The 15287-nt window shown below is 38.1% G+C and overlaps 1 protein-coding gene across 4 annotated transcripts; it reads right to left on the bottom strand.

Annotated features, from left to right (window-relative positions):
• Positions 1–370: 370 nt before the first annotated feature.
• On the bottom strand, positions 371–10317 carry ISL1 (ISL LIM homeobox 1). Of its 4 annotated transcripts, none has more exons than XM_077285281.1 (6): positions 10136–10317; positions 9165–9354; positions 6823–7085; positions 3586–3872; positions 1891–2058; positions 371–1520 (listed from the first exon to the last, which is right to left on the bottom strand). In XM_077285281.1, exons 1-6 carry the CDS (start codon positions 10161–10163, stop codon positions 1404–1406), a joined length of 1053 nt encoding a protein of 350 aa, XP_077141396.1. In that variant the 5' UTR covers positions 10164–10317; the 3' UTR covers positions 371–1403. The 4 variants fall into 4 exon arrangements, with proteins under 4 accessions (XP_077141396.1, XP_077141415.1, XP_077141404.1 ...); XM_077285300.1 differs by having other exon boundaries at positions 371–1535; positions 10136–10295; XM_077285289.1 differs by having other exon boundaries at positions 1277–1520; positions 3586–3869; positions 10136–10290.
• Between the last annotated feature and the right edge of the window lie 4970 nt (positions 10318–15287).

Genomic DNA, 15287 nt, shown 5'->3' on the forward strand with positions numbered 1-15287 from the left:
ATAGATAATAGATTGATAGATAGATAATAGATAGTTGATTGATGGATAATAGAAAGTTAATAGATAGATAGATAATAGTTGATAGATGGATAATAGAAAGTTAATAGATAGATAATAGATAGATAGATAGATAATAACAACCTGCAAAAATTAAAGTCTACATAAATAAACAGAGCAGAAGTGCAGCCATCCACTACTAAGATCACTAATTCTTCGCCACCATTGAACACACCCTATAATTTGCCATTTTCTACATGTGGCCAATTTATTTTCCACGATGTTAAATAAGAAAAGACAACAAACAAACAAGACAACATGTAGTTTAGAGAGACCACCATACAGACGGAATTTTCTTGGTTTTCTTTGTTTTACTTCAGCAAACAAAAAAAATATATATATTCAAATAACATGAAAAGTGGCAAAGTCTTTCGACAATAAATAATAAATTACTTTATAATTTCTGCAATGCAATAATAGCAAACAAAAAAAGAAATTCCCTTTCTCATCATTTCCAGAGAGAGAACAGTCGTTTAGAACCAATAATAATAATAATAATATTAATAATAATAACTATACACATCTTTGGGGATTGGGGGAGAAATCAGTTCTTGTCTCTTTCAGAATCACACATAATCCAGAGAGCCTGTGGCAGAATAGAGGTATACCTTGTTGTTGCTGTAATGCTTCCAAGAGTTAGATGTTGGTAAAACAACAAAACAAAAAAAAAAAGAATAATATTAAAAGGCAGGTAAAAAAAAAATTAAAGCAATGTTTTGTAGTATTTTTGGACTTCTTGTTATGAGGAGGGGGATCTCAGAGACAGTTACATGCTATGTGATGCCTGGATACAGCTCCTCTTGATATAGTCAGTTGAGAACATTTGCAACCCAATGGCTCCACCTGTAATCCTCCATGATGATCCCTCAAGTCACTGTCCATGGTCTGTAGCATCATCCTCCACTCAAGCTCCCCTTTGGCAAGGCAAATAGTGAAGTGATGTTCCACAGATAAGCAGCACCATAAGATCTTCTCTGCTCTCTCTCCATCTTGGTCTACTGTTGTGAGATGTAGGGCCACAATACTCATGGATGTTGTTGGCGATCCACAGATAATAATCCTCTAGGCCTTGGTCCTGGACTCATGGTGGTAATGCTCCTATACGACCATTTTTGTTTTGTTTCGTATACTGTTCAATCCTAGTAAGATCCCATGATTGTCTTCACAGTGTTGCTACCATGCCATCTTCACCAGATGGTCTCTTTGCATCAGATGGACTATCCTGGGTGCTCTGGTGCATCAAGCTGGGTCGTCAAATACTTTATTGAAGTCCAAGCCAATATATGTCCCTTTTTTTTTGGTAATACAAAAAAAGAGGGGTTGGGAGAGCACAGAGTTCATTCTCCTCATGCCTCTATGGGGCTGGCTACCATGCTGTTAGGGGTGTCTGGGAGCTGGGAGGACATGGAGGCCACTTCACTTCCAGTAGAATTGGAACCTGGACCCCCTTCTGAAAAATTAACCTGTGAGAAACAGGTCTTCAATTAGAAGCAGGACAAAAGAAAAAGAGTGTGAAAGGCATTTCCAGACCAAACACAAAGCACAACACCAACAATGAGGTCATTCTATAGTGGCAGTAGAAAGAAGGACTAGTGATGCTAGGCTCCAATACACACCATTATACTACAAGGGCCAGGACCATGAGGCTTTATATGGCTTATGTATAACACAGACAAATGCAGTTTATATCATCAGCTATGTGTGCTACAGCCTAGCCTTTATATAAGAGCCAGCCAAATCTTATTCAATGTGATATAATGTAATATTAGTCATATTTATAAATAAAAGGATATTTTCATCCAGATAAGAAAAGTGACCATGAACACTACTCACCAGTTGCTGGAAGGCCGGCTGATCTATGTCACTCTGCAGGGCAAAGTCACTGAGGACCTTCCATGGGGGCTGGTAACTCTGCACTTCTACTGGGTTGGCTTGTAATCCACCATCGTGTCTTTCGGGACTGGAAGCCACCATAGGGGTCCCTGTCATCCCTTGAATATTCTGCAATGACAGGACAATGCATTGTAACTACTGCAGGGCCACAGCAAGAAAACAATGGGGACCATGGGGCAGACAATGCAGCCATCAGAGAGCACAAAGCCCCCTGACCAGGAAGAGACAACATCCCATGTGCAGCCTGGATGCTATACAGTGTATGGACCCATGTCACTGAGGCAATGCTGGAACCTGCCATACAGATACCGTGCGAGATCGGCCATTAGGTATAAAGCATAGCCTACAGTGAGCCCAGAAAGTACAATAATGCTCCATATACATCATACATCACAATGTGGCCCATGGTATGTACAATCATGGGCACTGGTCATCATCCAAAGCTCCAACAGGCAACTAGAAACACTCACATTATATATGTACAACTAGAAAGCAATAACCCTGATTATATACTGTATATATATATATATATATATATATATATATATATATATATATGCACAGATAGATGATGGGCACAGATGTAGAGTGATAGAAAAATAAGGATAGATAGATAATAGATAAATAGATCATATGCGGAGCATTATATACTCCTTGCTGTATGAGAACTATGAAAAATATTGAACTAATATTATACAATCTTTCTCTTTCTTTCCATCCATCACCATTTTTAAAATCACATATTATATCACTATGGGTCCTTCCTATCATATCCTATCCTATCTCTTTCTTACTTTCTTTCTTTCCTTACATGCATATTTCTCAACTATGTATCTCTCTCATATCTATCTATCTATCATCTATATATCATCTATTATCTATATATCATCTATCTATTATCTATCTATCTATCTATTTATTATCTATCTACACTGCATGAATTATTATATACCATGCTACCATATATAACCTTTATGGATACTATGATATGCAGTATAATGTTATACACATTATTACTTATAATAATACAATGATTCTCTATACAACTGGACGACAATGTCATATAATGTATTATACGGTTATATAATATATTATTTATCCTATAAAACTTTGTGATGTTAGAACACAAAATACCATACAATATTATCAAATACTAGACTTGCTAGGTAAGGGCTCATCGTCGCACATAAATACATTGTGAAGAAATGGCCAGCAATTTATTATAGGAAGCTATAAAATGCATAATAATAATAATAATAATAATAATAATAATAATAACAATAATAATTAGTATTGTTTTCCTAGTAATTAACATTGCAACGAATATAAAAGTGCTAATAAGCATCCTAATAATTTATATTTTAGAATGCACAGTTCAGATTTGCATAAGACAAGAAAACTTTTTGCAGCAGACACAAATCATCATTGTTCATGTGGCCACAAAAGGAAATAGTGTAACTGCAGACATTGAAACAATGCTGAAAATACTGGAAATAAAAGCCACCCTCCACATGGAAGAAATAAGCTGCTAGAATTGTCACTATGTTTTGGAGAATGCTACAACTGCAATTACTCGGGACCCTGAGAGCGGAGCGCCCCCTGTGGGCGAGGGAGGGAAGCCGGGGCTGCACTTACCGTCTTGTCGTTGGGCTGCTGTTGCTGGAGCTGTTTCATCAGGATGCTTCTCTTCTTGTCTTTACATCTTTTATTTTGGAACCAGACCCTAATGACCCTGGGACTGAGGCCAGTCATCTCAACTAACTGCTCCTTCATGAGGGCATCGGGCCTGGGGTTGGCGGCATAGCAGGTTCTCAAGGTGTGAAGCTGTTTCTCATTAAGAACTGTCCGGACCCGGGTGGTCTTTTCTGGCTGTTTGTGGACGTGGGGTCTGAGGGCCGGCTGCCGGGCAGAAATGGGCTCTGCTGTAAAAGGAAGGAATCGGTCTTGAGATAACTCAGCAAATCCCTCCTAGTATTATTATTATTATTATTATTATTATTATTATTGTTTTCATTATTATTATTACTATTATTATCATCATCATCGCCACTATTATTATTATTATTATTATGCATTTCACTTTTTCGAATCCCATATCAAATAGAAATACATTCGTATTGTATTTTCCATGTGTAAAATTCATAAAGTAATGTATCATGAAATAATCATGAAACAATGTATCAACATTAATGTATCATTAAATATTGTATCAACATTCATTAAATATTGTACCATGAAATTATAAACAATGTATCAACATTCATTAAATATTGTATCATGAAAGACTGAAATAATGTATCAACATTCTTTAAACTAATGCATCGACATACTTCATGTAACAATGTATTTATCTGAACTATCGTATAAAAATGGGACATATTAAGATGTACCAACTTGTAACCTATACAATGTATCTATATAAACGCACTAGTATGTATCCCATGCAATATATCATATATTATAATGCAGTAATACCTATGAGGCCATTACAAAACCAATGCAAAGTTCTATATGTAATATCCTACACCACTTTATCTGCGTGCTACATATTGGAATCTAGCAGTATACATCACATACCTACATCTATCTATCTATCTATCTATCTATCTATCTATCTATCTATCTATCTATCTATCTAGATATATATATATAGATCGATAGATAGATATCTATATCTATATATAAATATATATATATACATACATATAAGTATTATATATATATATATATATATATATATATATATATATATATATATATATATATATATATATATATATATATATATATTGGATTGCACATATAATATAGTAAAATGCAAGATATGTGAATATCCCCTACTCTATATTTATTAGTGCACAAGCAATGATTCCTACATTTGCCATAATAAACTACAATACATGAATGTGTAATAGTAAAGCGAATACAGGAAGTAGCACAGAATGCACCATAAAATATTAATATGTGTCATATAATTCACTATACAAGCAGACAACTTGTAATATTGGAAGGACACCTCTTATATAAACGCATTAATATCCAAAACATTTTTTTCCATAATACACTGATTATATTTTGCATGTCCCAAATCTTAAGCTAGGGGTGCAGCTAAGGAGCCCATGTGACTGGTGAGCAGAGGCTGGCCATACTTCCACCAAACTCTCCTGCTACATCCACAGGACAGCAGTGTGAGCAGCCATCAGAGGAGCCATTCACAGCCCTGCGACAAGCTGAGAGAAGGCGCAATCACAAGGGGCAAACACTGGTCCTCCTCCAATATTGTGTTAGGCTGATAAGATCCAACAATAAAGTGCAGCACATGGAGCGAGTGTGCGACATTAGAAAGGCGCAGTGTTTGCCAGAGATACAGGGCAGATACCGAGGTGACTTTCAGCCCCGGCCTGCCTGCTCTGTGTGTGACTTTCAGCCCCAGGCAGGTAGGACAGGGGCCTGGGGGCTTCCTCTACCCCCCTGAGGTATTTAGCTGATTTGGTTAAATGTATCCAATCTCCCTTCAATTAGTCAGAAATGGACTGGAAAATTTCCTTTCGGATTATAACAAGCAGTTTATTCAATCTCTGCCATGTGATCCCTGTGCTGGAGAGGAGGAAGGGGGCATCCAGGGAGCTGCCTGCACATACAAAGGGGGCACCCCAATCTGAGGAGGAGGAAGAGGAGCAAGAAGGAGAAAAAGAAGGAGGAGAAGGAGGAGAAGGAGGGCACCATCACTTCAGCTGCTGCAATTACGGGAGATTAGCTTGTTGACAGTTTAAAATTACAGTCTAAGTATCTGCATTCATTCCTCAAGACTATCCTGATATACTGGGGGGAGGGGAGACGATCCCACCCCCAAATATAACCCGACCCCACAGGGGAACACCAGCGCTGCTGCATTATTCGTTGGGGGAGGGGGGGGGGGCATAAATTGGGGGTAAAATTGTACTTGTATTTAAGGAAAATTATATATATGTGTGTGTGTGGAGTTACAGGTGGCAGCAATGCTGTGCATGTATCTATCAATCTACACAATTAGCTATATGTCTATAGACAAATTATGTATCTGTGTACAGCTTCAGTATGTACATATTGTTTATCTGTCCATCCACATAAATAGAACAAGAAAGATGATAGATACATAGATAATAGATAGATAGATAGATACATAGATAATAGATAGATAGATAATTTGTATGTTGATAGACAGAAAAGTAATACATAAATACAGAAATTGCAGCAGATAGATTTGTAGATACAAATACAAAATATATATCTACACACAAACAATTCTATCTATTATCTATCTATTTATTATCTATCATTTATCTATTTATTATCTATTTATCTAATATCTATCTATCATGTATTATTTATCTCTGTTATCTATCCAAATCTATTTATTATCTATCTACCTATTATCTATCCATTATCTATCTATCATCTATCTATTATCTATATATCTATCTATTATTTATCTATCTATCTCTAATCTATATATTATTTATCTATCTATTATCTATCTATGATCAATATACTTATCTATCTATTATCTATCTATGATCAATCTATCTATTATCTATCTATCTATCTATCTATCTATCTATCTATCTATCTATCTATTATTTATCTATCTATTACCTATCTATGTATTATCTATCTTTCTATCTATTATCTATCTTTCTATTATCTATCTATCTATCTATCTATTATCCATCTATCTATTATCTATCTATCTATCTATCTATCTATCTATCTATCTATCTATCTATCTATCTATCTATCTATCTATCTCTCTGTCTCCCCATCCCCCGCACTGCAGCCCCCCGGTCCCAGCAGCACACAGCATTAGCACGGCCCATGGATAATCCTCGGTACCTGCCATCTGCAGGGGTCGCGCAGCAGGATGTAAGGGACTGAGCGGGTCGGTGGCCCCCAGACTGGCCCTCTCCACAACATCATGGTCCGCCCGGCAGAAAAGTCCATCTTCCCGTAAAGCAAACTCGTCCCCGGGGATGAGCTGACGGCTGCAGGCCACGCAGCGGAAACACTCGATGTGATAAACCTTGGAGCGGGCGCGCATCACAAAGTCATTCTTACTGAAGCCCAGCGAGCACTTGGCGCACTTGATGCCATACAACCTGCGGGCACAGGAAAGGGTCAGTGACATCATGGGCGAGGTACACAGACACACACACAGGCCATGTATCATCTACTATCTATCTATCTATCTATCTATCTATCTATCTATCTATCTATCTATCTATCTATCTATCCAGTATGCCTATACATTATACACGTGTACCCACACAGACACATATACAGTACAATCAATGGACTTATAACATTATTGACACCATAACCTAAACTTCTCCCCTCCATGCTTCTCTCAGTACAATACACTGACTGTTCCCAGCATCAGTATACAAACTCCTTTCTAGTAATTCATCCTAAGGATTGATTATTCACACTACAAATTAAAGAATGTCACCTATGCGTCCTACATGCATAAGTCCATTCATCAGTCTAGATCCTGAATTATTTATATGTATATATATATATATATATATATATATATATATATATATATATATATATATATATATATATATATATATATATATATATACTGTATATACTATATATAAACATGCATGCAACAATTGTACACACTAATTTCAGGTTGTTCGGCAATAGATAAAATCACTGTGTATATATAATTATATTGTTCATATCCATTTTGTTTATTGTTTATTTATTATTAAACTAAGTCATAAAGTAAATAATTATAGATTATTATTATTATGTGATCTGCTATGTATTTTCTATCGTCCACCCCCCTCATAATTTATTTTTTTTCATGTAAGCATTCTATCTCAAAATTGTCTAAAAACATTGCATAAAATAATAACCCAAGAGAAACTGACCGATTCACTGACATTTTGTTTAAACTATGTTTCATTGCGTTACTTCCTAATTACGATGGTATTATTATTATTATTTTTGTATCTACTTTTCCTGGTTGTTACTTAATACAGAACAATGTTAAGACAAAGAGCTGTTCCCCGGGTGCCATAGACGTGGGCTACACAGGCTCAGTCCTGGCCAGAGCTGATCCCTGGGTGTCTGTTGTGTCACTTTATCAGTCTGCAGGTTTAATGTGAGGAAGGAAGCAGTTTCCCATTATCTAAATATCCCAATTGTTTGCGAGCAGATGATGAGCAATTTGATCTGTTCTGTCTAATTCATCAGAGCAGATAAGATAAGAGATAAGAGACTAGTGGAGGAGGTGGACTCCAGACACATAGACCCAGCATATAGCTGCACATTATTGCTACATTACAATTCTGCATCTATGTTTTATATATCAAGTCTGTATAGTGTATGCCATGGATCTGATATCTATCTATCTATCTATCTATCTATCTATCTATCTATCTATCTATCTATCTATCTATCTACACACACATTTCAAATTCACTTGACTATACATATTTTTATATACATATAAATAAAATATTACTAATATAGAATATAATTGAAGCAGAATTTTTGCAACAATGGTTAAATGCATCATAAATGCTGCTAAATGGGATAATATAAAATGACTCCAACGGAAGATGTATATAAATATAATATATACATATATATGAATACTACAAATTATTATGTAATATGATACACAATAAGAACAAAAAATATGGATATGATATATATATATATATATATATATATATATATATATATATATATATATATATACACACTATGGCATACAAGCATATATACCATAGTGGAATACTACAAAGTATTATGTAATATGATACACACAATACCAACAAATAATATGGATATGATATAATATATATTATGTATATATTTTAATATCTATATATATTGCATCTTATATGATATATATATATAATATATATATATATATATATATATATATATATATATATATATATATATATATATATATATATATCAGTAGATCTAGGCATATATTACAACATATGTTACATTATATACATCATATACTTTATATATACATATAATAATAATAATATTTGTATATATATATATATATATATATATATATATATATATATATATATATATATATATATATACATATATACTGTCACCCACATTATTTTGCCCGTGTCTATTTGTCCTGTCTTGCCTGTATTTGGCAGCCCTGTGGTTTCGGAGCCTACCTGATATAGTCCCTTTTGCAGTACGTCTTCCCGTCCCTCACAAAGCAGGTGCAGGTCTCGTCCAGGTACTGGCTGCACTCCGCGCACTTCAGGCAGGCCGCGTGCCACTCCAGGTCCGGGGACACCCGCAGGATGTACTGGTCGTGGATCTGGTTGCCGCAGCCGACACACAGGGAGATCAGCCGCTTTTCTGCAGACAAGTAGAAGGTGACATTAGTGAGGCAGCTCAGCTTCAGCTCTGCACTGAATGTACCAACTCTGATAATTATCCGATTATCAGTATTGATGATGATGGACAGGGTGGGGGGTCCTCCTGTTCTATAGTGGGGGGATGTGTGGATTTTGCAAAATACAAACCAAATTAAAATAAAAAATAAACTAATAAAAATAACAAAATAAATTAGTTTAAACTTAGATGCAATCATTGCATTATGGCTAGACTGATTATGTGGATGTAGTATATTATTATTACTGCTGATTTGTGCACTTTTGTCAGACACAGCACACCCTGCACACGCTACACACACCCACTGCACACACACTGCACACACACAGCACACACTGCACATACTGCACACACACTGCACACACACACTGCACACACACTGTACATACTGCACACACACTGCGTACACACACTGCACACACACTGCACATACTGCACACACACTGCGCACACACTGCACACACACACTGCGCACACACTGCACACACACTGCACATACTGCACACACACTGCACACAATTATTTGCATGTGTCACTTTCTTTCCAGTGCAACCAATGACTACAACTTGCCCTAGGGATCGGTGCAGTGCAGGAGACATGAAGGGTACCCCGGCCACACAGAGAGGAGGGGGCGCAGGCTGCCTCTGTACAGTGCACAGACACAGGGTGACAGCAGGGCACAGGGCAGTGCACAGGGGGTGCAGGGAGGGAGGCATCACTGAATAATAGCAGAAGGGCTCCTTACTTTTCGGAGGGTCTCCCATGTCTCCCATGTCTCTGAAGGGGTGCAGGGTCCACAGTGTGCTGGTGTGAGCTGGCAGGGTCCCCAGGCTGCAGTCAGTGAGGGGCGCTGGTGCAGGAGCCCGGGCTGCACTGCTGCTGCTGCACTCACTGCTGATCACACACTCTCTTCCTTATCTCTTACTCAAACTTCTCTGCTCCAACTCAGCTCCATCTCCATTGGTGTGACGTAGGGCGGGGACGTCAGCGCCGCCCCCGCTGATTGGCTGAGCCGCGCACCCAGCAGCTGGCCTTATTATCACATTACAGGTCCTGGAGGCCGGTGAGCGCCGGGAGCCTCTGCTGCTGCTTCCCCTGCACCCCCCCGGACAGCGCCCGGTGCCCTGCCTCCCACCTGCACCGAGGGCCATGTCCTCCCCTTATCTGTAGGCTCCGTCCGGGGCTGGAAGGGTTAACCATTCCCTTCACTGGATGCGGTCCCCCACCCTGCAACATGTCAGGCTGCTCTGTGAGAAGCAACTGGTGCATCATGTCACCGAGAGGGTTAACTCCACCCTGCAAATGGCAGCACACGGTGTGCAGAGCAGGCAGAAACATTGGGGGAAACATTGTGGACTGCAACTATGGAAGATTTATAATACATGTAGCTTGTAATATTGGAACTTGGAAGGTGCTGAAAGATCTATCAATTATCTATTTATCTATCATGTATCTATCTATCTATCTATCTATCTATCTATCTATTATCTATCTATCTATCTATCTATCTATCTATCTATCTATCCATCCATCTATTATCTATCTATCTATCTATCTATCTATCTATCTATCTATCTATCCATCCATCTATTATCTATCTTAAATCTATCACCTATCTATTATCTATCTATCTATCTATCTATCTATCTATCTATCTATCTATCTATCTATTATCTATCTATCTATCTATCTATCCATCCATCTATTATCTATCTATCTATCTATCTATCTATCTATCTATCTATCTATCTATCTATCCATCCATCTATTATCTATCTTAAATCTATCACCTATCTATTATCTATCTATCTATCTATCTATCTATCTATCTATCTATTATCCATCCATCCATCCATCCATCCATTATCTATCTAATATCTATCTATTATCCATCCATCCATCTATTATATATCTATCTATTGTCTCTCTATTATCTATCTATCTATCTATCTATCTATCTATCTATCTATCTATCTATCTATCTATCTATCTATCTATCATACGTACATATAAATTGGTCATTTCTAGTCTGATTATTTGATAGATGCTGTTGGTGGAGGTCAGTAATTCTGTCTGTCCATGACTCTAAACAAATCGCCAGTGTCAGGCTGGTCTGAGTCCAGCAGTAACAGGCGCTGCCCCTGACAGTCATTGTGGATTTTAGGCCATGAACTGCTTCCGTCTTACTTGTCCCATAGACAATAGAGGTGACCTCTTCAGTATTTGTTTGCTTAAGATTTTCAGTCGATTATAAGAAAAGGCTTGAGAATTATATTATACTCGAAACCAGATCATGTGAAAAGAAAACAAAACCCGCTATTTAGTGTGTCCAAAACAAACTAGTAATACTAATAAATAAAATACTACTAATAATGAGAGTATTAACAATAATTATACAAATATATAGTATTTATGAGCAGATAATATATGTGTAATACAAAATGTACAATCTATGTTTATATTTCACTGGCAAAATATCTCAATTCCCTGTACCTCATCTAACTAGTTGTGGCTAAGAAGTGATGTATTAAATCTTATCATATAATATCCTATACTAAAGGAGATAAAGAGGATTACATCAGACACCTTACTATGTAAGTATATGTATATGAAGGGAAAGGTCACATTATGTGAATTCTATCTATCTATCTATCTATCTATCTATCTATCTATCTATCTATCTATTTATCTATTATCTATCTACAGTATCTATCATCTATCTACCTATTATCTATCTATCTATCTATCTATCTATCTATCTATCTATCTATCACCTATCTATCTACAGTATCTATTATCTATTTATCTATTATCTATCTATCTATCTATCTATCTATCTATCTATCTATCTATCTATCATCTATCTATTATCTATCATCTATCTATCTATTATCTATCTATCTACAGTATCTATTATCTATTTATCTATTATCTATCTATCTATCTATCTATCTATCTATCTATCTATCTATCTATCTATCTATCACCTATCTATCTACAGTATCTATTATCTATTTATCTATTATCTATCTATCTATCTATCTATCTATCTATCTATCACCTATCTATCTACAGTATCTATTATCTATTTATCTATTATCTATCTATCATCTATCTATTATCTATCATCTATCTATCTATCTATCTATCTATCTATCTATCTATCTATCTATCTATCTATCATCTCAGGACTTCTGTAATTACACCTTCAGTGTATTGCATCTGTCTGCTCTTTTCTTTCTTTTTCTTGGAGCCCACTTGTTATTGTGATTGTTGTGGGATACATCAACCTGGTGATTAACAATTTAGACAATATTTCCAGGAGTGGGTCACAACAGCGACCTCTTGTGTTCACTTTGGAAATGAGCCAATTATGATAATACGGACACGTTCTCTGGCCTTTGTGTGGCTCTCAGATGTCTTCTACATTGTTTCACTCTGATCAAAGCTGTAACAAAAAAAAAAAAATCTTCCTTTTCAAAATCCAGGGCCAACCTCTTCCTTGCGTTGTATAGTAGCAATCAGGGAGAGTTTGTTGCCTCTCTGTAGCTGTAGGACTACAAATCAGAGCATACCTCTTTGGTATAAGAAGAGGAAACTTGTATCCTCTAGTTTGCATCATGCAGCTTACACAATCTCAATCACTGCACTGTAGAAAATAAAAAAGAGTACCTTTTTAAATCAATATTGATTTTGTTATTAAGATACATTTATATTGATCAGACACTTATATTATTAATGCAAACAGTCCGGTATATAGGACGGAATATCCCACACCGAGGATAGAGAGGATGAGGATGACAGCGACGGGAAAATGATGTAACAAATCTATCTATCTATCTATCTATCTATCTATCTATCTATCTATTATCTATCTATCTATCTATCTATCTATCTATCTATCTATCTATCTATCTATCTATTATCTGTCTATCTATCTATCTATTATTTATCAACCTATTATCTATCTTCTATCTATCTATCTATCTATCTATCTATCTATCTATCTATCTATCTATCTATCTTTCTGTCTGTCTGTCTATCTATCTATCTATCTATCTATCTATCTATCTATCTATCTATTATCTATCAATCAATCTATCATTTATGTATCTATCTATCTATCCATCTATCTATCTATCCACCCCCCCGGTATTGGGAGATGACTTTCTGAGCTAGCCTCCTAATAACTCCCTGCTTCGGAGCTGATGGTGCGGAGACTCTGTTATGGATAATAATGAGAAACACAGCCAGGGCAAATGAGCAAAGTAATCAGAACCCACGGATGACTGTCATTCTATGGGGCTATTGAAGTCATGGAGTAGGATCAGTCCTTGTACTGGAAACTCTGTGTTCAGCTGATCCTAGTGAAATTGTGTATCTGACAGATATGACATTTTGCCCTGTACTGAGCTCACATCACCGACATCGGCAGTCACTGACCAACACTGCGCAGAGTGGTGGGAGAAGGGACACCATCCCCCTGCCCGCACCCCGACTACAGGAATGGATCCTACTATCAGCACCCTGTATACTGCAGCAGGGGTGCAGTCATTGGGGCCTGCTCTTTACTAAATGAAGAACTAAATCACGCTCTTATTGTCTGATAGTCTGATAGGATTATATGCAACACAGAAGGCCCCTGTGTTATTTGGAGAGCTCTCCCCAACTGAATGCACTGCCTGTCTGTCCAATATCACCTATTATCTATCTATCTATCTATCTATCTATCTATCTATCTATCTATCTATCTATCTATCTATCTATCTAGTATCTATCTACCTATCTATCTATCTATCTATCTATCTATCTATCCATCCATCCATCCATCCATCCATCCATCTATCTATCCATGGGCGGACATACCGCCGGTTCAACCGGTGCAGGTGCACCGGGGCCCAGAGGCTCCGGGGGGCCCCTGCAGGGCGGCTAATAATGAGGGCAATCTGGCCAGTTTATCCAGCCCCGAGGCTCCGGGGGGCCCCTGGCCAGAATGCCCTCATGTGTGGCAGGCAGGGAGCAATCCCTGCAGCTCCACTGCCTGCAACAGAAAATGGGAGCAGAGCTGCAGGGAATGGATCTGTCTCGCTCTCACTTCCTGCCTTTTCTTGCTGCAGTGCGAGTGCTGACTGAACAATCCTCCCACAATCCTCTGCACATTGTGGGAGGCGGGGTCACAAGATCCCGGGAAATTCAGAGGCCCGCTTGCATGGCTGCTCCCGACACCATGGCAACCACAAGCACAACCGGGGCCCCCAGGGGCCAGCCACGCAGTACGGTGCAGGTGAGGAGCAGGCGTCCGTCCCCGAGGTGGGGGGTGTATAAATATGTAGCAACGAGGACGAGACACCTGCTGTATAACTGAGGGGACAGAGTGGAGCGCCCCCACGTAAGGGCAATGGGGTACTCGGTACCGGGTCCTTCAGTTCAGGGGATGTCACGGTGTCCCGACCCGGTCCGTGGCCCTTTGAGGGACGTCCAATAAAAGGGAAAGTTTGTTTAGTGTTCGTGACGCCACCTGTGGTATTCGGTCAGGGTGACCAACGCTGCTTAGGAGTCTGCTGGGGTGATGTGATGGCAGCTAGATGGTATACCTTCCCACAGGTGAAGTGTATCACCGGGGCTTCCCAGTGTGTAGGTGGTGAATGGTGTGAGGCGCAGTGAATAACGAGGACACAAGATTGCAGTCTCTTTACCTTTACTGAAGACTTCAGCATCCACTGTCCAGGGTACAGATCACAGGGCAGGCAGAGTCCAGTCAGTCCGAAGGCAAATCCAGAGTCCCCTTATCCAGGTGGAAATCAGTAGCCTTCCTCTAGCGCCTGTGTGTTGTAGTACCTCCCTGCTGAGCTTCTCGGTAAGGTCCTCACAACTGTTCTAGATGTTCTAGATGTTAT

The sequence above is a fragment of the Ranitomeya variabilis genome, chromosome 1 (assembly GCF_051348905.1).
Source record: "Ranitomeya variabilis isolate aRanVar5 chromosome 1, aRanVar5.hap1, whole genome shotgun sequence".
Lineage (NCBI taxonomy): Eukaryota > Metazoa > Chordata > Amphibia > Anura > Dendrobatidae > Ranitomeya > Ranitomeya variabilis.